Raw genomic sequence first — 21997 nt, forward strand, 5'->3', positions numbered from 1 at the left:
GTGCCTGACAACTGGGGTGACTGACAACTGGGGTGACTGACAACTGACAACTGGGGTGACTGACGACTGGGGTGACTGACAACTGACAACTGGAGTGACTGACAACTGCGGTGACTGACAACTGACGACTGGGGTGACTGACAACTGACAACTGGGGTGACTGACAACTGGGGTGACTGACAACTGGGGTGTCTGACAACTGGGGTGACTGACAACTGGGGTGACTGACAACTGACAACTGGGGTGACTGACAACTGACAACTGGGGTGACTGACGACTGGGGTGACTGACAACTGACAACTGGGGTGACTGACAACTGACAACTGGGGTGACTGACAACTGACAACTGGGGTGACTGACAACTGGGGTGACTGACAACTGACAACTGGGGTGACTGACAACTGGGGTGACTGACAACTGGGGTGACTGACGACTGGGGTGACTGACAACTGACAACTGGGGTGACTGACAACTGGGGTGACTGACAACTGGGGTGACTGACGACTGGGGTGACTGACAACTGACAACTGGGGTGACTGACGACTGGGGTGTCTGACAACTGACAACTGGGGTGTCTGACGACTGGGATGACTGACAACTGGGGTGACTGACAACTGACAACTGGGGTGTCTGACAACTGGGGTGACTGACAACTGGGGTGACTGACAACTGACAACTGGGGTGTCTGACAACTGACAACTGGGGTGTCTGACAACTGGGATGACTGACAACTGGGGTGACTGACAACTGACAACTGGGGTGTCTGACAACTGACAACTGGGGTGACTGACAACTGACAACTGGGGTGACTGACAACTGACAACTGGGGTGTCTGACAACTGGGATGACTGACAACTGGGGTGACTGACAACTGACAACTGGGGTGACTGACAACTGGGGTGACTGACAACTGACAACTGGGGTGTCTGACAACTGACAACTGGGGTGACTGACAACTGACAACTGGGGTGTCTGACAACTGAGAACTGGGGTGACTGACAACTGACAACTGGGGTGTCTGACAACTGGGATGACTGACAACTGGGGTGACTGACAACTGGGATGACTGACAACTGGGGTGACTGACAACTGACAACTGGGGTGTCTGACGACTGGGGTGTCTGACAACTGGGGTGTCTGACAACTGACAACTGGGGTGTCTGACAACTGGGGTGTCTGACAACTGACAACTGGGGTGTCTGACGACTGGGATGACTGACAACTGGGGTGACTGACAACTGACAACTGGGGTGTCTGACAACTGGGGTGACTGACAACTGACAACTGGGGTGACTGACAACTGACAACTGGGGTGACTGACAACTGACAACTGGGGTGACTGACAACTGACAACTGGGGTGACTGACAACTGGGATGACTGACAACTGACGACTGGGGTGACTGACAACTGACAACTGGGGTGACTGACAACTGACAACTGGGGTGACTGACAACTGGGGTGACTGACAACTGGGGTGACTGACAACTGGGGTGACTGACAACTGACAACTGGGGTGACTGACAACTGGGGTGACTGACAACTGGGGTGACTGACAACTGACAACTGGGGTTACTGACAACTGGGGAGACTGACAACTGACAACTGGGGTGACTGACAACTGGGGTGACTGACAACTGACAACTGGGGTGACTGACAACTGACAACTGGGATGACTGACAACTGACAACTGGGGTTACCGACAACTGGGGTGACTGACAACTGGGGTGACTGACAACTGACAACTGGGGTGACTGACAACTGACAACTGGGGTGACTGACAACTGACAACTGGGGTTACTGACAACTGGGGTGACTGACAACTGACAACTGGGGTGACTGACAACTGGGGTGACTGACAACTGACAACTGGGGTGACTGACAACTGACAACTGGGGTGTCTGACAACTGACAACTGGGGTGTCTGACAACTGACAACTGGGGTGACTGACAACTGACAACTGACAACTGGGGTGACTGACAACTGACAACTGGGGTGACTGACAACTGACAACTGGGGTGACTGACAACTGGGGTGACTGACAACTGACAACTGGGGTGACTGACAACTGACAACTGGGGTGTCTGACAACTGACAACTGGGGTGTCTGACAACTGACAACTGGGGTGACTGACAACTGACAACTGGGGTGACTGACAACTGACAACTGGGGTGTCTGACAACTGGGGTGACTGACAACTGACAACTGGGGTGACTGACAACTGACAACTGGGGTGACTGACAACTGACAACTGGGGTGACTGACAACTGACAACTGGGGTGACTGACAACTGGGGTGACTGACAACTGACGACTGGGGTGACTGACAACTGACAACTGGGGTGACTGACAACTGACAACTGGGGTGACTGACAACTGGGGTGACTGACAACTGGGGTGACTGACAACTGACAACTGGGGTGACTGACAACTGACAACTGGGGTTACTGACAACTGGGGTGACTGACAACTGACAACTGGGGTGACTGACAACTGGGGTGACTGACAACTGGGGTGACTGACAACTGACAACTGGGGTGACTGACAACTGACAACTGGGGTTACTGACAACTGGGGAGACTGACAACTGACAACTGGGGTGACTGACAACTGGGGTGACTGACAACTGGGATAACTGACAACTGACAACTGGGGTGACTGACAACTGACAACTGGGATGACTGACAACTGACAACTGGGGTTACTGACAACTGGGGAGACTGACAACTGACAACTGGGGTGACTGACAACTGGGGTTACTGACAACTGGGGAGACTGACAACTGACAACTGGGGTTACTGACAACTGGGGTTACTGACAACTGGGGAGACTGACAACTGACAACTGGGGTGACTGACAACTGGGGTTACTGACAACTGGGGAGACTGACAACTGACAACTGGGGTTACTGACAACTGGGGTTACTGACAACTGGGGAGACTGACAACTGACAACTGGGGTGACTGACAACTGGGGTTACTGACAACTGGGGAGACTGACAACTGACAACTGGGGTTACTGACAACTGGGGTTACTGACAACTGGGGTGACTGACAACTGACAACTGGGGTGACTGACAACTGGGGTGACTGACAACTGGGGTGACTGACAACTGACAACTGGGGTGACTGACAACTGACAACTGGGGTTACTGACAACTGGGGAGACTGACAACTGACAACTGGGGTGACTGACAACTGGGGTGACTGACAACTGGGGTGACTGACAACTGGGGTGACTGACAACTGACAACTGGGATGACTGACAACTGACAACTGGGGTGACTGACAACTGACAACTGGGGTGACTGACAACTGACAACTGGGGTTACTGACAACTGGGGTGACTGACAACTGGGGTGACTGACAACTGACAACTGGGGTGACTGACAACTGACAACTGGGGTGACTGACAACTGACAACTGGGGTGTCTGACAACTGACAACTGGGGTGTCTGACAACTGACAACTGGGGTGACTGACAACTGACAACTGGGGTGACTGACAACTGACAACTGGGGTGACTGACAACTGACAACTGGGGTGACTGACAACTGACAACTGGGGTGACTGACAACTGGGGTGACTGACAACTGACAACTGGGGTGACTGACAACTGACAACTGGGGTGTCTGACAACTGACAACTGGGGTGTCTGACAACTGACAACTGGGGTGACTGACAACTGACAACTGGGGTGACTGACAACTGACAACTGGGGTGTCTGACAACTGGGGTGACTGACAACTGACAACTGGGGTGACTGACAACTGACAACTGGGGTGACTGACAACTGACAACTGGGGTGACTGACAACTGACAACTGGGGTGACTGACAACTGGGGTGACTGACAACTGACGACTGGGGTGACTGACAACTGACAACTGGGGTGACTGACAACTGACAACTGGGGTGACTGACAACTGGGGTGACTGACAACTGGGGTGACTGACAACTGACAACTGGGGTGACTGACAACTGACAACTGGGGTTACTGACAACTGGGGTGACTGACAACTGACAACTGGGGTGACTGACAACTGGGGTGACTGACAACTGGGGTGACTGACAACTGACAACTGGGGTGACTGACAACTGACAACTGGGGTTACTGACAACTGGGGAGACTGACAACTGACAACTGGGGTGACTGACAACTGGGGTGACTGACAACTGGGGTGACTGACAACTGGGATAACTGACAACTGACAACTGGGGTGACTGACAACTGACAACTGGGATGACTGACAACTGACAACTGGGGTTACTGACAACTGGGGAGACTGACAACTGACAACTGGGGTGACTGACAACTGGGGTTACTGACAACTGGGGAGACTGACAACTGACAACTGGGGTTACTGACAACTGGGGTTACTGACAACTGGGGAGACTGACAACTGACAACTGGGGTGACTGACAACTGGGGTTACTGACAACTGGGGAGACTGACAACTGACAACTGGGGTTACTGACAACTGGGGTTACTGACAACTGGGGAGACTGACAACTGACAACTGGGGTGACTGACAACTGGGGTTACTGACAACTGGGGAGACTGACAACTGACAACTGGGGTTACTGACAACTGGGGTTACTGACAACTGGGGTGACTGACAACTGACAACTGGGGTGACTGACAACTGGGGTGACTGACAACTGGGGTGACTGACAACTGACAACTGGGGTGACTGACAACTGACAACTGGGGTTACTGACAACTGGGGAGACTGACAACTGACAACTGGGGTGACTGACAACTGGGGTGACTGACAACTGGGGTGACTGACAACTGGGGTGACTGACAACTGACAACTGGGATGACTGACAACTGACAACTGGGGTGACTGACAACTGACAACTGGGGTGACTGACAACTGACAACTGGGGTTACTGACAACTGGGGTGACTGACAACTGGGGTGACTGACAACTGACAACTGGGGTGACTGACAACTGACAACTGGGGTGACTGACAACTGACAACTGGGGTGACTGACAACTGACAACTGGGGTGACTGACAACTGACAACTGGGGTGACTGACAACTGACAACTGGGGTGACTGACAACTGACAACTGGGGTTACTGACAACTGGGGTGACTGACAACTGACAACTGGGGTTACTGACAACTGGGGTGACTGACAACTGACAACTGGGGTGACTGACAACTGACAACTGGGGTTACTGACAACTGGGGTGACTGACAACTGGGGTGACTGACAACTGACAACTGGGGTGACTGACAACTGACAACTGGGGTGACTGACAACTGGGGTGACTGACAACTGGGGTGACTGACAACTGACAACTGGGGTTACTGACAACTGGGGAGACTGACAACTGACAACTGGGGTGACTGACAACTGGGGTGACTGACAACTGACAACTGGGGTGACTGACAACTGACAACTGGGGTGTCTGACAACTGACAACTGGGGTGTCTGACAACTGACAACTGGGGTGACTGACAACTGACAACTGGGGTGACTGACAACTGACAACTGGGGTGTCTGACAACTGGGGTGACTGACAACTGACAACTGGGGTGACTGACAACTGACAACTGGGGTGACTGACAACTGACAACTGGGGTGTCTGACAACTGAGAACTGGGGTGACTGACAACTGGGGTGACTGACAACTGACGACTGGGGTGACTGACAACTGACAACTGGGGTGACTGACAACTGGGGTGACTGACAACTGACAACTGGGGTGACTGACAACTGGGGTGACTGACAACTGACGACTGGGGTGACTGACAACTGGGGTGACTGACAACTGACAACTGGGGTGACTGACAACTGGGGTGACTGACAACTGACGACTGGGGTGACTGACAACTGACAACTGGGGTGACTGACAACTGGGGTGACTGACAACTGGGGTGACTGACAACTGGGGTGACTGACAACTGGGGTGACTGACAACTGGGGTGACTGACAACTGGGTGACTGACAACTGACAACTGGGGTGACTGACAACTGGGGTGACTGACAACTGACAACTGGGGTGACTGACAACTGGGGTGACTGACAACTGACAACTGGGGTGACTGACAACTGACAACTGGGGTGACTGACAACTGGGGTGACTGACAACTGGGGTGACTGACAACTGACAACTGGGGTGACTGACAACTGACAACTGGGGTTACTGACAACTGGGGAGACTGACAACTGACAACTGGGGTGACTGACAACTGGGGTGACTGACAACTGGGGTGACTGACAACTGACAACTGGGGTGACTGACAACTGACAACTGGGATGACTGACAACTGACAACTGGGGTTACTGACAACTGGGGTGACTGACAACTGACAACTGGGGTGACTGACAACTGGGGTGACTGACAACTGGGGTGACTGACAACTGACAACTGGGGTGACTGACAACTGACAACTGGGGTGACTGACAACTGACAACTGGGGTGACTGACAACTGGGGTGACTGACAACTGGGGTGACTGACAACTGGGGTGACTGACAACTGGGGTGTCTGACAACTGGGGTGTCTGACAACTGACAACTGGGGTGTCTGACAACTCGGGTATGATGTTTTAGCCTGACAACCATGACTCTACCTAACCTATTGACCACTGATTAAGCTTTACATTTTTCTATAGCGAGTATCATGTCGTGGGCATCATTCCACAAAGTGATTTTAGCCCTTAGGCTACACTAATGCCCATTCTCTAACATAGACATTAAAACAGTTTAAAGGAACAGGCCTGGGTTAACTTCCTGGGATTGTAAAGCAGTCTTGATGTATAGTTTTCTGCAGTGACGTGATTGAACTGTGTTGATTGTATGTTTCATTTTCCAGATTGTGGCCAACAAGAGAAATGGCATAGATGTTGACAAGTGGGACTACTTCGCACGAGATTGCTACATGCTAGGCATTAAGAACAATTTTGATCACAACCGCTTCATGAAGTTTTCTCGGGTCATCTGTGTTGAGGGCGTGATGCAAATCTGTGCTCGGGACAAGGTTTGTAATACTGACATCAATGTATGCATACAGTCCTGTGGTGTTTAAGGCAGAATAGGTTTTCAGTACCACATGCTTGTCTCCCCAAGAGGTTTCAAGGGCAGAATAGATTTTCAGTACCACATGCTTGTCTTACGAAGAGGTTTCAAGGGCAGAATAGGTTTTCAGTACCACATGCTTGTCTTACGAAGAGGTTTCAAGGGCAGAATAGGTTTTCAGTACCACATGCTTGTCTCCCCAAGAGGTTTCAAGGTCAGAATAGATTTTCAGTACCACATGCTTGTCTTACGAAGAGGTTTCAAGGGCAGAATAGGTTTTCAGTACCACATGCTTGTCTTACGAAGAGGTTTCAAGGGCAGAATAGGTTTTCAGTACCACATGCTTGTCTCCCCAAGAGGTTTCAAGGGCAGAATAGGTTTTCAGTACCACATGCTTGTCTTACGAAGAGGTTTCAAGGGCAGAATAGGTTTTCAGTACCACATGCTTGTCTTACGAAGATGTTTCAAGGGCAGAATAGGTTTTCAGTACCACATGCTTGTCTTACGAAGATGTTTCAAGGGCAGAATAGGTTTTCAGTACCACATGCTTGTCTTACGAAGAGGTTTCAAGGGCAGAATAGGTTTTCAGTGCCCCATGCTTGTCTTACGAAGAGGTTTCAAGGGCAGAATAGGTTTTCAGTGCCACATGCTTGTCTCCCCAAGAGGTTTCAAGGGCAGAATAGATTTTCAGTACCACATGCTTGTCTTACGAAGAGGTTTCAAGGGCAGAATAGGTTTTCAGTACCACATGCTTGTCTCCCCAAGAGGTTTCAAGGGCAGAATAGATTTTCAGTACCACATGCTTGTCTTACGAAGAGGTTTCAAGGGCAGAATAGGTTTTCAGTACCACATGCTTGTCTCCCCAAGAGGTTTCAAGGGCAGAATAGATTTTCAGTACCACATGCTTGTCTTACGAAGAGGTTTCAAGGGCAGAATAGGTTTTCAGTACCACATGCTTGTCTCCCCAAGAGGTTTCAAGGGCAGAATAGGTTTTCAGTACCACATGCTTGTCTTACGAAGATGTTTCAAGGGCAGAATAGGTTTTCAGTACCACATGCTTGTCTTACGAAGAGGTTTCAAGGGCAGAATAGGTTTTCAGTGCCCCATGCTTGTCTTACGAAGAGGTTTCAAGGGCAGAATAGGTTTTCAGTGCCACATGCTTGTCTCCCCAAGAGGTTTCAAGGGCAGAATAGATTTTCAGTACCACATGCTTGTCTTACGAAGAGGTTTCAAGGGCAGAATAGGTTTTCAGTACCACATGCTTGTCTCCCCAAGAGGTTTCAAGGGCAGAATAGATTTTCAGTACCACATGCTTGTCTTACGAAGAGGTTTCAAGGTCAGAATAGATTTTCAGTACCACATGCTTGTCTTACGAAGAGGTTTCAAGGGCAGAATAGGTTTTCAGTACCACATGCTTGTCTCCCCAAGAGGTTTCAAGGGCAGAATAGGTTTTCAGTACCACATGCTTGTCTTACGAAGATGTTTCAAGGGCAGAATAGGTTTTCAGTACCACATGCTTGTCTCCCCAAGAGGTTTCAAGGGCAGAATAGGTTTTCAGTACCACATGCTTGTCTTACGAAGAGGTTTCAAGGGCAGAATAGGTTTTCAGTGCCCCATGCTTGTCTTACGAAGAGGTTTCAAGGGCAGAATAGGTTTTCAGTGCCCCATGCTTGTCTTACGAAGAGGGTTACAGGGCAAAATTGGTTTTGAGTACCCCATTCTTGTCTTCACAATAGTATTACTTGGTTGAATTGGTCTTCATTACCCAATGCTTGTCTCCCCTTGAAGATTCCGGTACAGAATTTGTCTTTAGTACCCCATTCTTGTCTCTCCATGAGGATTCTGGTACAGAATAGATCTTCCTCACCCCTTGTGGCGTATGTTGTTGCTCATGCTGTCATCCATTAATTTGCCTGCCTCAGATTTAAGTTTGCCCTTCAATTTCAGTACAGTTACAGCGTTAGAAATTGGCACTAGTCCTATAATCCTTACCAAACTGCCCAATAGTAAAGGTATCCTAAGGACTAGTAGAAATTGGCCCATTTTAAGGGGTTTGCTACATATGTTATCATTATAAGGACTTGTGGACAAAAACTGTTAGTTTCTAACCCTGCTCAGTTTATGAATTTTGGTGTAAATTCAATGTTTTTTCACCATGTACTTCCTGACCAAATCTCAATATTCTAACAGATTTATAAACTGTACTTGTTGTGACCTCCAGGAAGCGAGTTCGCTGTATGATATGTTCCATACTCGGAGCTCGCTGCATCGCCGGGCCTACCAACACCGCTGCAACAAGATCGTGGATGCCATGTGAGTACTGCATCAAAACACGTCTCCCAAAATATTCAACTGCTTAAGCATAGACTTGCCATTTTGTTAACAGAACATTAATTCAGGTTTCATGAAACGACAAAGTTTTACCCTAGTTGATCAGAGAACCCTTCCCCAATGTTAGCATTATCAAATCGTGTGTATAGTCAGTGATAACATCGTGATGACCCTCCACCCCCAAAACAATTCTGGGTTAGAATTGGTCCCCAGCAATCTATGCTGGTGTCGTAAAATGTAACCAAATGGATCGGGTGATGACTTGGTTGATTGTGTGTCATCATGCCCTTACAACGTGAATCATTGCTCACAATATTAATCACTTGGTTGTCTGGCCCAGATTTTTTACAAGACGACATCAATTAGGCTTAAAAAAATATAAAAACTGGTTCTCAGGCAATGGCTTTTAAAAATATACTGCAGGCTGGCTATTATTTTTTTAGCCTTAACTGGAATATTGTTGTTGGTGTTGGGGTGTGGATATGTTTCTGTGTGTGTGTTTTAGGGGGTAAGGTTAAAACAATCAACAAACCATATGATGTGTTAATCACTAGGGGTAACTGTGCAGCGATTCGCTGTGTAGAGTTACATCCCTTGGGCATGCCAGAATCCTATGATTGTGGGTTCAAATCCCGGTTCGCCCCGATTATGTTTCTAGGTTTGTCAGCCCCGTGCTTGTGGGTTTCAGTGAAGTGGAAACCATTTGACACCTGCATCACTTCGGGCTTTCCTCCCACATTAAGCTGATACGCCGTGATATAACTGGAATACTGTTAAAAGCGGCGTTTAAACACAACTCACTCACTCACTAGAGGTGACTTGGAGCGTCATTGCACTCATTTGCCAAGTTAACAGATTTATGTGGCTTTTTACTGCATGGTGGTTCTTCTACAGCTTGACATCTATGGTTTACAGGAATAGTTAGGAATATTCCCTCAGTTTCTAGCATTTCTCATTGCAGGTTGGTGGCAGCGATGATCAAGGCTAACGATCATATCAAGATACCGGGAGCCAATGGGTAAGGTTTTCATAATCCACTTTTGAATAAGTGACAGTACATTCAACAGAGGTAATACATTCTTTTCTGTTTCAGTAGGTCGGTGGCATTATTTATAAGATACAGAAGTTGATGTGTAAAATAAGGAAGGGTTGTGTCCGGTTAGAACAAACTAGTTGAGAAAAAGTTGATTATGATGGCTCCAACCCATTCTATTGATCATCTGCTGTCATGGGGTTGCGATATGATACGTATACCAATACCATGGTGCGGTATGATTCATATCCAGATACGACCTGTGAAGATTCCGGGGTAGAATAGGTCTTCAGCAACCCATACTTGTCGTAAAATGTGACTAACGAGATCGGGTGGTCAGGCTCGCTGACCTGGTTGATACATGTCATCGATCCCAACTGCTTGGATCGATGCTCATGATGTCAATCACTGGATTGTCTGGTCAATACTCGATTATTTTACAGACGGACGTCATATAGCTGGAATATTGCTGAGTGCGGCGTTAAACAACAAACAAACAAACATATCCAGTTACAGTACTTTGATTTAATAAGTTGATATTTTTTTGGCAGGTGAGTCACAGCCTAATTTGTTTTAAAATTTCAGAGATTAAAGATGACATATTGTAGGGTAGAAAAATATAGGCTAGAGGAGACTTTGAATGTTATGCCAACATAAGAAAGCTGAGGAATCTGCGGAAACTGGTTGTTGAACAGTTTCTTGTTCTTCTTGTCATCATGTTTTTGCACCAGTGAAACATTTTATTACGATGCAGGGCCGTGGGATACAATACTGTATTGCCATATCATTACACCACTAATAATTGAAGTCTGTTTATGTTGCAGTTCAATGCTGAAGATGTCTGAATGTATCGAGGACATGGTGGCGTACACACACCTCACTGACCATATCCTAAACCAGATCATGCTCTCCACCGAGCCCGAACTGGAGGAGTCTCGTAACATCATCAACAACATCATGTGCCGCAAGCTGTATAAGTGTGTTGGGCAGAGTCAGCCAAGCCCAGGCCAAATCATCAGTGAGGTTAGGCATACTTGTAGATTCTAATGGTAGCATCTTTACATCTCCTTTGTGTCGAATAGGACATTGTCAAGACTTCACAGGTTTGGATACACTACGTTCCTCCATCACCCTTGAATACATATGGCCGCTTTGTGATGGTGCTATCTTTGACCAACCATACATCGCCAATATTTCTCATGCAACATGAACCATAGCCATCTATGCTACCCTGCTGTAATATCAGGCAAGGGTAGGGTTCACACAGTTCAGAGAAGGACAAGTTTTAATTCAGTGAGTTGGACATGGTCTCACTTCATTATTTCACTCAAAGTATGCATGCATTACCATTATGCTGCGTAGAGGTCATACATGTGATTCACACCCGTGAAGATCTGGGGTGGAACAGGTCTTCAGCAACCTGTGCTTGCCGCAAAAGGCGTTGTTGCTTGTCATAATGGGATCGAGTGGTCAGGTCCGCTGACTTGGTTGATACATGTTATCATATCCAAATTGCGTGGATCGATGCTCATGATGTCAATCACAGGATTGTATGGTCCAGACTTGATTTTTTACACACCGCCGTCATATAGCTTGAAAACAAACAAACAAACAAACAAACAAACAAACGTGATTCACAGGTGATGAAGGAACAAGTGTATACATACCCATGAAGTATTGATGGTGGAACTCAAAGAGCTATGGAGACTGTTGTAGTCTAGATTTATTTAAGACCTTGATGCAGTGTCCAAATGGGTGACTTACCCATGTTGTGTCTGATTTGCACCAAAGGGTTTTAATTCAATCCTTTATCTGTTCACTCATGCTCATGGGTTTCACCGAAGTTGTAAACATCTATCACTTTGGGCTTTCTCATATCTTGCTGACCATCCTACAGGGTTTTACGTGATGCAGAATTGTGTCCAGTACGCACAAATGTGTATAATTGATGCAGAAAAAAATATTTTGTGTCCCGTAACAGGGCTCAATTTAGCTATATAAAACATGTACCAGTGTTGCCTATTATGTAATGTACAACCTAATATTTATGTCTAGATGCACCAGTTGCATGTGAATGATAATGAAATTTGAGTTGGACTAACCCTTATATGCAACAATGATCTTTGAACACACTCAATATTGCTAAAGTTTGTGTACCATACTACATCTCTCATCCCTGTGTCACTTGTAATTTGTCATGGTTTCTCGGGATTGACATAATCAAACTGTGAGTATTTCAAGGTTATGTGCACATGTTCCCCAGCCATTACGTTTTACAGCAATATTGTCATTAATTTATGTAATCTCATGACACAGTCATCAGAGAGCTGAGATCTTAGTTATTTAGACTAGTTCATGCATTGATATCTCAACCTGGTTTTGTCTGGTGCAGCTCAGTTTTAATGTCAACATGCAACTGGTGCAGGTTAAATCAAGTTCCTTAAATTGATCCCTGCGTAACAATGATATTCATGGTACCAAATCCTTGATAAGATATATAAAGGTCCTGTAATAAATTTTTTATCAATTTTTAGCGATATTTGCTAATATATTGGCTAGTGAACAATCCCAATTAGAACCCTTCCGATTGATCAATGTACACAAGATTTATTTATTAGAGTATACTAAACACTTGTGTGTTATATCTTATATACACCCTTAATTATATGCAATTCAATTCTGGAAAAATATATCTGTTGTACATAAAAACTTCAGACTGTCAGCATAAACCACGAAATTTATCCTTTAACTTTGTTTTTTTTCACCAAAATAATATTTATAATAAGAGCCCCCTATTTTTGAGAGGGGGCGGTCTGGTAGCCTAGTGGTTAAAGTGTTTGCTTGTCATGCCAAAGACCCGGGTTTGATTCCTGACATGGGTACAATGTGTGAAGCCCATTTCTGGTGTCCCCCACCGTGATATTGCTTGAATATTGCTAAAAGCGGTGTAAAACCATACTTACTCACACTAATTTTGAGAGCTTATTACGTCGATTACGGTATGTACTATCACTTGACCTCTGTTACTCAGAGGATGTATAAAATGACTTTTTCTGAAATCCAGGAAGATATCCCATTAATTCAGAGTCAACTGATTGAGAGTATGACAGATGACGACAAGGAGTCTGAGGTCGCCCTTGACATTGAGGACATCGTCGTGCATGTATGTAGTCATCATTTGTTTATCAATGTATTAGCTCACCTGACTGAGAAATGGCAATACTATTACAATAGTAAAAATGTCTCCCAAAACCGCCTTGATATTACATGCTACAGATGGTGGTCCAGTGTTTTACCAGACACTGAAAATTGGATATTATACCATGTGTACACATATTAGAATATTGATAGTGGACACAAGCAATATGTGCAATGTGTGTCCCATTGTATGTAAAACATGTGGTTATTTGAATCATTAACATTTCCATTCTGATAAGAAAAAATGCAATCATAGTTAGCCCAAATTTAAAATGATTACTTGATCAAAGTCTTGTTTCAACTCAGATAGTGTATTAACGAAGGCCTCCTGATCATGAGCAGTGTTATGTGCATGTGCCACAGGTTGTCAGCCTGTAGATAATACGTTCACAGTGAAAAGACCTGTGAAGATCCGTTGTAGAATAGCAACCACTGCTTGCCGTATAAGGCGACTATGCTTGTCGTAAGAGGCGACTAACAGGATCAGGTTGTCAGTCTAGCTGACTTGGTTGATGCATGTCATTGATCCCAATTGCGTGGATCAATGCTCATAATATCAATCACTTGATTGTCTGGTCCAGACTCGATTATTTACAGACCGCCGTCATATAGCTGAAATATTGCTGAGTGCGGCGTTAAACAACAAACGACATCTACAACTTCCGCCCTCAACTACCACAACTACAAATACCTCCTCCTACTACCTCAACTAGCACCCCCAAGACAGACCGCTGTCACATAGTTGGAATATTGTTGAGTGTGGCATTGAACAACAAAAAAAACCAAACTACAACTACAACTACCACCTCCTACTACCACAACTACAACTACCACCCTCTACTACCACAACTACAACTACCACCCTCTACTACCACAACTACAACTACCACCCTCTACTACCACAACTACAACCACCCCCTACTACCTCAACTAGCACCCCCCAGACAGACCGCTGTCACATAGTTGGAATATTGTTGAGTGTGGCGTTGAACAACAAACAAACAAAGTACAACTACCACCTCCTACTACCACAACTACAACTACCACCCTCTACTACCACAACTACAACCTCCTACTACCACAACTACAACTACCACCTCCTACTATCACAACTACAACTACCACCCTCTACTACCACAACTACAACTACCACCCTCTACTACCACAACTACAACTACCACCCTCTACTACCACAACTACAACTACCACCCTCTACTACCACAACTACAACTACCACCTCCTACTACCACAACTACAACTACCACCCTCTACTACCACAACTACAACTACCACCTCCTACTACCACAACTACAACTACCACCCTCTACTACCACAACTACAACTACCACCCTCTACTACCACAACTACAACTACCACCCTCTACTACCACAACTACAACTACCACCCTCTACTACCACAACTACAACTACCACCCTCTACTACCACAACTACAACTACCACCATCTACTACCACAACTACAACTACCACCCTCTACTACCACAACTACAACTACCACCCTCTACTACCACAACTACAACTACCACCCTCTACTACCACAACTACAACTACCACCCTCTACTACCACAACTACAACTACCACCCTCTACTACCACAACTACAACTACCACCCTCTACTACCACAACTACAACTACCACCCTCTACTACCACAACTACAACCTCCTACTACCACAACTACAACTACCACCTCCTACTACCACAACAACAACTACCACCTTCTACTATCACAACTACAACTACCACCCTCTACTACCACAACTACGACTACCACCCTCTACTACCACAACTACAACCTCCTACTACCACAACTACAACTACCACCTCCTACTACCACAACTACAACTACCACCTCCTACTATCACAACTACAACTACCACCCTCTACTACCACAACTACAACTACCACCCTCTACTACCACAACTACAACTACCACCCTCTACTACCACAACTACAACTACCACCCTCTACTACCACAACTACAACTACCACCCCTTACAGACCGCTGTCATATGGCTGGAATAATACTGAGTGTGGTGTTTACAACAAACAAACAAACACACAAACAAACAAACAAACAGAACTTGCAAACTTGTTCCTTGGGATCCTTGGGAAATAGATAGGTGCCGGTAGATGCCTGTTTACCATTATGATGCATGATTTGGCTGCTGTACATTGTTGCTACATATATTTCAGCTGGTGTATCTGGATTATGGCATGAAGGACAAGAATCCAATAGAAAATGTCCGCTTCTATAACAAGTCTGACCCAAACACGGCTGTGGAGGTCAGGAAGACTCAGGTAGGATGACTGGGCTGATATTTGACACACACATTCACTGGTAATACTGTACATGGGGATCAGTAGTACTGGAGGTGGGCATGTGTAACACTATAGGTAGGTAGGCACCTGTAGCAGTGTCTGAAACTCAGCAGAGGGCCAGCACATTTAAAAAACTGTAGGCAAAGTGGAAAAACTGTAGGCCCAGTGGAAAAACTGTAGGCCCAGTGGAATTACTGTAGGCCCAGTGGAAAAACTGTAGGCCTAGTGGAAAAACTGTAGGCCTAGTGGAAAAACTGGTAGGCCCAGTGGAAAAACTATAGGCCCAGTGGAATTACTGTAGGCCCAGTGGAAAAACTGTAGACCTAGTGGAAAAACTGTAGGCCCAGTGGAAAAACTATAGGCCCAAATATTTTAGCTGTAGCAAGGAGACATACTATTGCAATATAAATTACAAAACGCAACCAGTCAACCAGAAGCTTTTACTGCTATCACACAGAGATCTCAGAGACTCTGTGGTGATAGAAGGAGCCTACATTTATCAGGAAATTATCAGCTTGTAAAACATCTTTGCTGCTACATGTCAAACACCATTTGTCAGGTCTAATCCTACTTTACTTTATTTAATCCGATATGGACCCGTTGTCGAAGCATGTGTCCCAGATTATTGTATTTTCAATCACATTGTAATAAAATAGTACATAATTGTATATCTGTTGATAAAATATGATAACTTGAAATGACTGTGAAATTGTCTGACTGTGAAAAGTGATAACAAAGGAATAATATGACAGGTAGGTTTATGAAATTATATACTATTTTGAAGTGGCTACGGTGTACTGGTACACCGGCCTGCTGTGAGGAAAGAGTTAACGAGCGGAGTACTCTGAAGCTGGACCCTGTTTCACCAAGCAGTCTCAGTGTTATGATTCATGTACCATGTTTACAGCTTAAAATAACTGCAGGGTGTAAGGGCCTGCTGAAATTTAAAACTATCAGCCCGAGAACAAATCTGTCAATCTCTGGCCTACGGGCCAGTGTCTATTTCAAACACTGACCTCTAGTACTGTATGTTGGCATCTTTAATACTGTAGGTGGGCATCTGTGATACTGTAGATGGGCCTCTTTAATACCACAGGGAGTACTTTGTAAGTAATAGGGATAATATGTTAATCCGGATGAGAAAAAGCTTTTTTCTGGACCATTGAAATTTATATTAACAGGTTTCAAATGTATATGAATCATTCTCTGATATTTTTTAGGCTGAAAAAATATAAAAAATTCTTTGTTCTCAGGCACTGCTGCATCATCATAAAGTCTGCCACATGTTTCATTTTTATTTCCATTTGAAAAAAAAAGAATAATCCTTAAATATTCCACGTCTTGAACACACACGTCCCCGACAGTGAAATGCTACAATACTTAAAAACAAAATGATCCAATATTGCGTGCAGTTACTTCCCTTTACAAGCGGACTGATCAAGCTCCTTTCCAACTTTGTTACACTTTCGGTAACATCGCTGCCACCAGTGTGGGTGCAGCCATTACAAGAATCTTGAAATTTGCCCTCTAATCCCAAATGTAGTAACGTTCATATGTTTGTTTATGTCTTTGGGAAATCCATCATAGTTGATTTTGAATAGGTTTATGACTGGCCATGTTTTCCAGATGAATTTACTTTGTTGGTATAATCAGATTGGTTTGAGATTGCAGACTAACGGAAATTCCCCCAACTTGTGTACTGTATGGCGGGTACTGTTTCATACACAGGATATAAGATTACATGTGTATTTGTCTCATAAAATATGCTGGAAATGGCGATCAGCTGTTTACACATTTTCTCCCTGATCTATGGGTGATTTAGGTTAAAAAACACTTCATGTCATGGCCAATATCATAACTGAAAAGAAAATTGATAGGATGACTGAAGACTTTGAATCTCTTACGTCTAATGTTCGTTTCAAGGCGAGTTCACGGTGAGCTGATGTGATTTGCCGATCAGAAATTAATGCAAACAAAATTGAATGAAATCTTGGAGAAAAGTTATATAATGGAATATAAAGATACACAATGAACGCCTGTATGGCCAGATTGTGTAATAGTAGGAGTAACGTACGTACTTCAGTACAGATTTGTTGACATGCTTCTTCTGATGTTGTATGCTCATGATAACGTTTTCGCATTGTGAAATAGAATCAAAGCTCATTATGGCGTGTATATGCCCTTACAGGTAGTCCAACGGTAGTTAAATATTGTATTCCAGTATTATTTTACTTATCAAGGAATACATTTATGTAGGGAGGCCCCTTCCCAGGTTGCTTGTACACAACTGTTTATTTGGTTGCATACTAGTTTAAAAAGGGGGCGCCCGCCCGCACTATATTTTCAAAAGCCATTGCCTGAGAACCAATTCTTTTATTTTTTTAAGCCTAAGTAGGTGCTGAATTATTGTAATTTTCTGTTGTAGGTCTCACACATGCTTCCGGAGAAATTTGCTGAGCAAATGATATTGGTTTATTGTAAGGATCCACGGCAGAGGGCCAAACTTGGGATTGCTGCTCGGTGCTTTGAAAACTGGTGCTCTAAACACAACATGGAGACCCCTAAGGTATACCCATACTGTTTCAGGGTACCGGAGCTGCCTTCCTTGTTGACTTCATTGAGTTTGTCAGTTTCCAAACTACACGCCCCTTTGGTATTCCAAGTTAGGATAGGTCTCCAGCAGCTTATTCTTGTTGTAAAATGCGACAAGGATCACGTAGTCAGGCTTAGTGACTTAGTTGATTGAATGTCATTGTGTGTTGATCATTGATCATTGCTCATAATATTCATGACTGGATTGCCTGGTCCAGACACAATTTTTGACAGAGCGCCTACAGTATATAGCTGGAATATTGCCAATTGTGGTGACAAACAGTCATACTAGAGCAATTGCACTGTTGGTGCCTTACACTTTCTGAATAATGATTTTCCAACAGCTTTTGATTCCAATTAAGCGACACTGGTTCATATCTATTGGACACTATTTCCTCTCGGTTGACACAGTTGGACAGGAAAACTAAGGTACTGCAGCTACTGCTGTATGGAGTTGCCTCCCCTTACTTAGCCAGGAAGTAGGTTTTGATTGCAGATTCACCTCAGTTATTATCTTTCTTCTGTCAGCACCTTGATTTTGGTGCAAAGTGGAAAATGCCTACAACACATATAATTAATTAATGTTGATAATAAGACCTAAAACTCATAGCAGTGATATAACTGAAATATTGTCACAGGTGCAGTCCACAGCTAGCTCTCTCTTGTTTGTTGCAGCATTTTGGATGGGAGTTGACTCCAGTTGTGAAGCGTGGTGCCTCCCAGGGCCCTGTCTCCACTCCCCCAGACAGTTGCCACCCAGACGGAGGGAGACAGGAAACACCCCATAGTGCAGGCAAATTCAAGCAGAAATTGTCATTCTAGGGTGCTCAGTGTCCTAAGTTTCAGAAATAGTTCTCAACATAAGTGTTATGTTCTACTTTAGTATAACATTGTTCATAATACCAGGGAGGGAATAGATTATTTTAAAAAATAAAATCATGGCCATAGGTCCTTCACTAAATTTTACCTAAGAACACAAATACTGTCAAATTATGGAATTTGCACTTTAAACTTTAACCACAAGCAGTGAATAGTCAAAGGCCTAGTATGCTTAGTGAAGGATCCAAGTCTTGAAAATGAAGACTGATCAAACAGGACATATCTTGAGTAATAGTCCAATATTTCATTGGCATCTAAACCACAGCATAATAGTAATGATTAAAAATATACAATATTTTTCTTTCATCTTAATTTTGTTAGTCAATTTTCCACACCTGACCCTCCCTAGGGATGAAGAAAACTATTGATCTCTGAAGACATTTCAACAATCGTAGCATAATCCTTTCCTATTTTACTCCTCAGTCTATGATCGGTGGACCCAGTTATCTGAAAGGTGATCAGATGATCTCAATGGCTGTTAAATATGGATTAGTGACTACGATGATAACAAAATGCATGTGACCTGACTAATAATGTACTGGTCCGTCACATTGCAGGCTGGGGTTACATTGTTGCAAAGTTTAATATGGATTAAGCATGTCTGATGGTCTGTTTGAAGAGTATTTAATATTATGAGTTGGTATTTTTAAATCTAAAATGAAAAGGTTGGGCCACTGCATTCCATTGCACCACGCACAGTTTGTTAACTGCTTTGCCAAATTCAAACTTTGCTGTAGGAGCATATTATTTCCTCACCTTTATAAGGTTTGTATAAACCTATCATTTATAGTGGATTTAACTGTTTTAACCACATAAAGATGAAATGTTTTGCTCTTAGAGCACATTATAATGTCTACATGTTGGTGCACAAATGTAGATGCACAATTACATTGTCCCTCAATTTCAAATGTGCAGAGACATCCACAGATAGCACTATACAGCAATGATACAGTCCTTTAACATCATGCAAGGAAATAACAATACAGTGACGTCATTGTTTAATGAACATTGCAGCGTTGCTTCCATTAACTTTCGCAATATGGGTTTAATTCACTTTTTGTTTAATATATAAAGCCCAGATCTGACTTTAGATTCTTAGCAGAACTGCTTCATGTAGATGATACATGTAGTTTGAAATAATTTTGTCTCTAAAGCAGTCCCATTCTTCACAGTTTGAGTTCTGCAGTAAAATTCATACCAGCAGACATCATTAAGGCACGGTCATTTAAAAAAATATTGATTTTTTTTTACTTATCCTGTGTGTGGTGCTTATTTGAAGTGTTGTGGTGCTTAGACAATGATGAAGAATATGTGTCCATCTTATATATTCTTTTACCTCTTGGACAAGAACATATTCTAAACATATATTTTATTAGAAATACTCCACATGTTTGCATGCACAGGGCTTTAAGAGTGCTTGACGATGTATTTTCCTGTATTTGCGAATGTTTACAGCATTGAATATATGCCCATGGCCATGTAGTCCCAGCTTACTGCCTTCCACTGTCTCCTGTAGGTTGGACTGTTCTCCACACCCATGTGTTTTACATGTGCTTGTTATTGTATACAGTGGTTTCATCCACTCTTTTAAGCCATCCTGTTACTATTGCTATTTATTACTTCTATTGTTGCAAGGGTTAAGTTATTAGTGGACACACGTTTGTGTTGGTTAATCTTGGTTTGGAGACAGTTATATGTGATACTGTCTCATTGTGTTTGTTGTTCTTGTGACTGTATTCCACCCTGGCTCTGATTGAGGTGGGGGCACGGGTGGCCCAGTAACCTAAGGCACTGCAGATTACTGTGGAGAGTTGCACCCCATAGTCATACCAGGAACTGCTGATTGGGGAGTTGCCTTGATTATGTTTCTAGGTTTGTCAGCACCATACCCATGTTAATGGCTTTCACTAAAGTGGTTAAACTATTACCCAAATTGAAAAGGCTCTCAACACCGTATTGACCTAGATCTGGCAGTTGTTTCCACATATACCACACTACTATGAGTGGCGTCAAAATCTGAATGAACTTGTACCATCATCCTCTGTGCCCACATAATAGTAGACCTGTGAAGATCCGGGGTAGAATAGCTCTTCAGCAACCCATGCTTGCCGTATAAGGCGACAATGCTTTTCATAAGAGGCAATTAATGGGATCGGGTGGTCAGGCTTGCTGACTTGGTTGATGCATGTCTTTGATCCCAATTACGTGGATCGAATGATGTCAATCAGTGGATTGTCTGGTCCAGACTTGATTATTTACAGACAGCCGTCATATGACTGGAATATTGCTGAGTGCTGCATTAAACTACAAAAAACAAACCAAAAAACAGTAACTGTATGTGATATCTGTATTATCACAATCCCTGACAACTGCTTCTTATTAGCTGGCTTCTACTGCTGTTGTCACTGAGAATTCCAGTACCAGACACATCTTGGACTTCAAGTTTCTTTTTGTCATATTTACCTGGCAGTAGACTGGGGTAGTTGATGGATTGTTTACCCTCAATACAGGGGCCTTGGCTTCCTGTCACGTGATGAAATGTGTAAATCGAATATTGTTACATTACATTTTGTTCGTGTCTCCAATGTGATTT

At 44.2% G+C, this 21997-nt stretch overlaps 1 protein-coding gene across 1 annotated transcript in view; it reads left to right on the plus strand.

Annotated features, from left to right (window-relative positions):
* The window catches only part of LOC124135355 (deoxynucleoside triphosphate triphosphohydrolase SAMHD1-like), a 40955-nt gene extending 19374 nt beyond the window's left edge, over positions 1 to 21581 (plus strand). Inside the window, exons 10-17 of the mRNA XM_046500656.2 lie at positions 6830 to 6994; positions 9254 to 9345; positions 10325 to 10381; positions 11221 to 11419; positions 13461 to 13559; positions 15808 to 15912; positions 18359 to 18499; positions 19201 to 21581. Of these exons, the coding sequence (XP_046356612.1) occupies positions 6830 to 6994; positions 9254 to 9345; positions 10325 to 10381; positions 11221 to 11419; positions 13461 to 13559; positions 15808 to 15912; positions 18359 to 18499; positions 19201 to 19347 (1005 nt within the window). The 3' untranslated portion in view covers positions 19348 to 21581. The remainder of the gene's footprint in view (positions 1 to 6829; positions 6995 to 9253; positions 9346 to 10324; positions 10382 to 11220; positions 11420 to 13460; positions 13560 to 15807; positions 15913 to 18358; positions 18500 to 19200) is intronic.
* Positions 21582 to 21997: the final 416 nt, after the last annotated feature.

This window comes from Haliotis rufescens, unplaced genomic scaffold (assembly GCF_023055435.1).
Source record: "Haliotis rufescens isolate VD_foot unplaced genomic scaffold, xgHalRufe1.0.p SCAF_19, whole genome shotgun sequence".
Taxonomy (NCBI): Eukaryota; Metazoa; Mollusca; class Gastropoda; order Lepetellida; family Haliotidae; genus Haliotis; species Haliotis rufescens.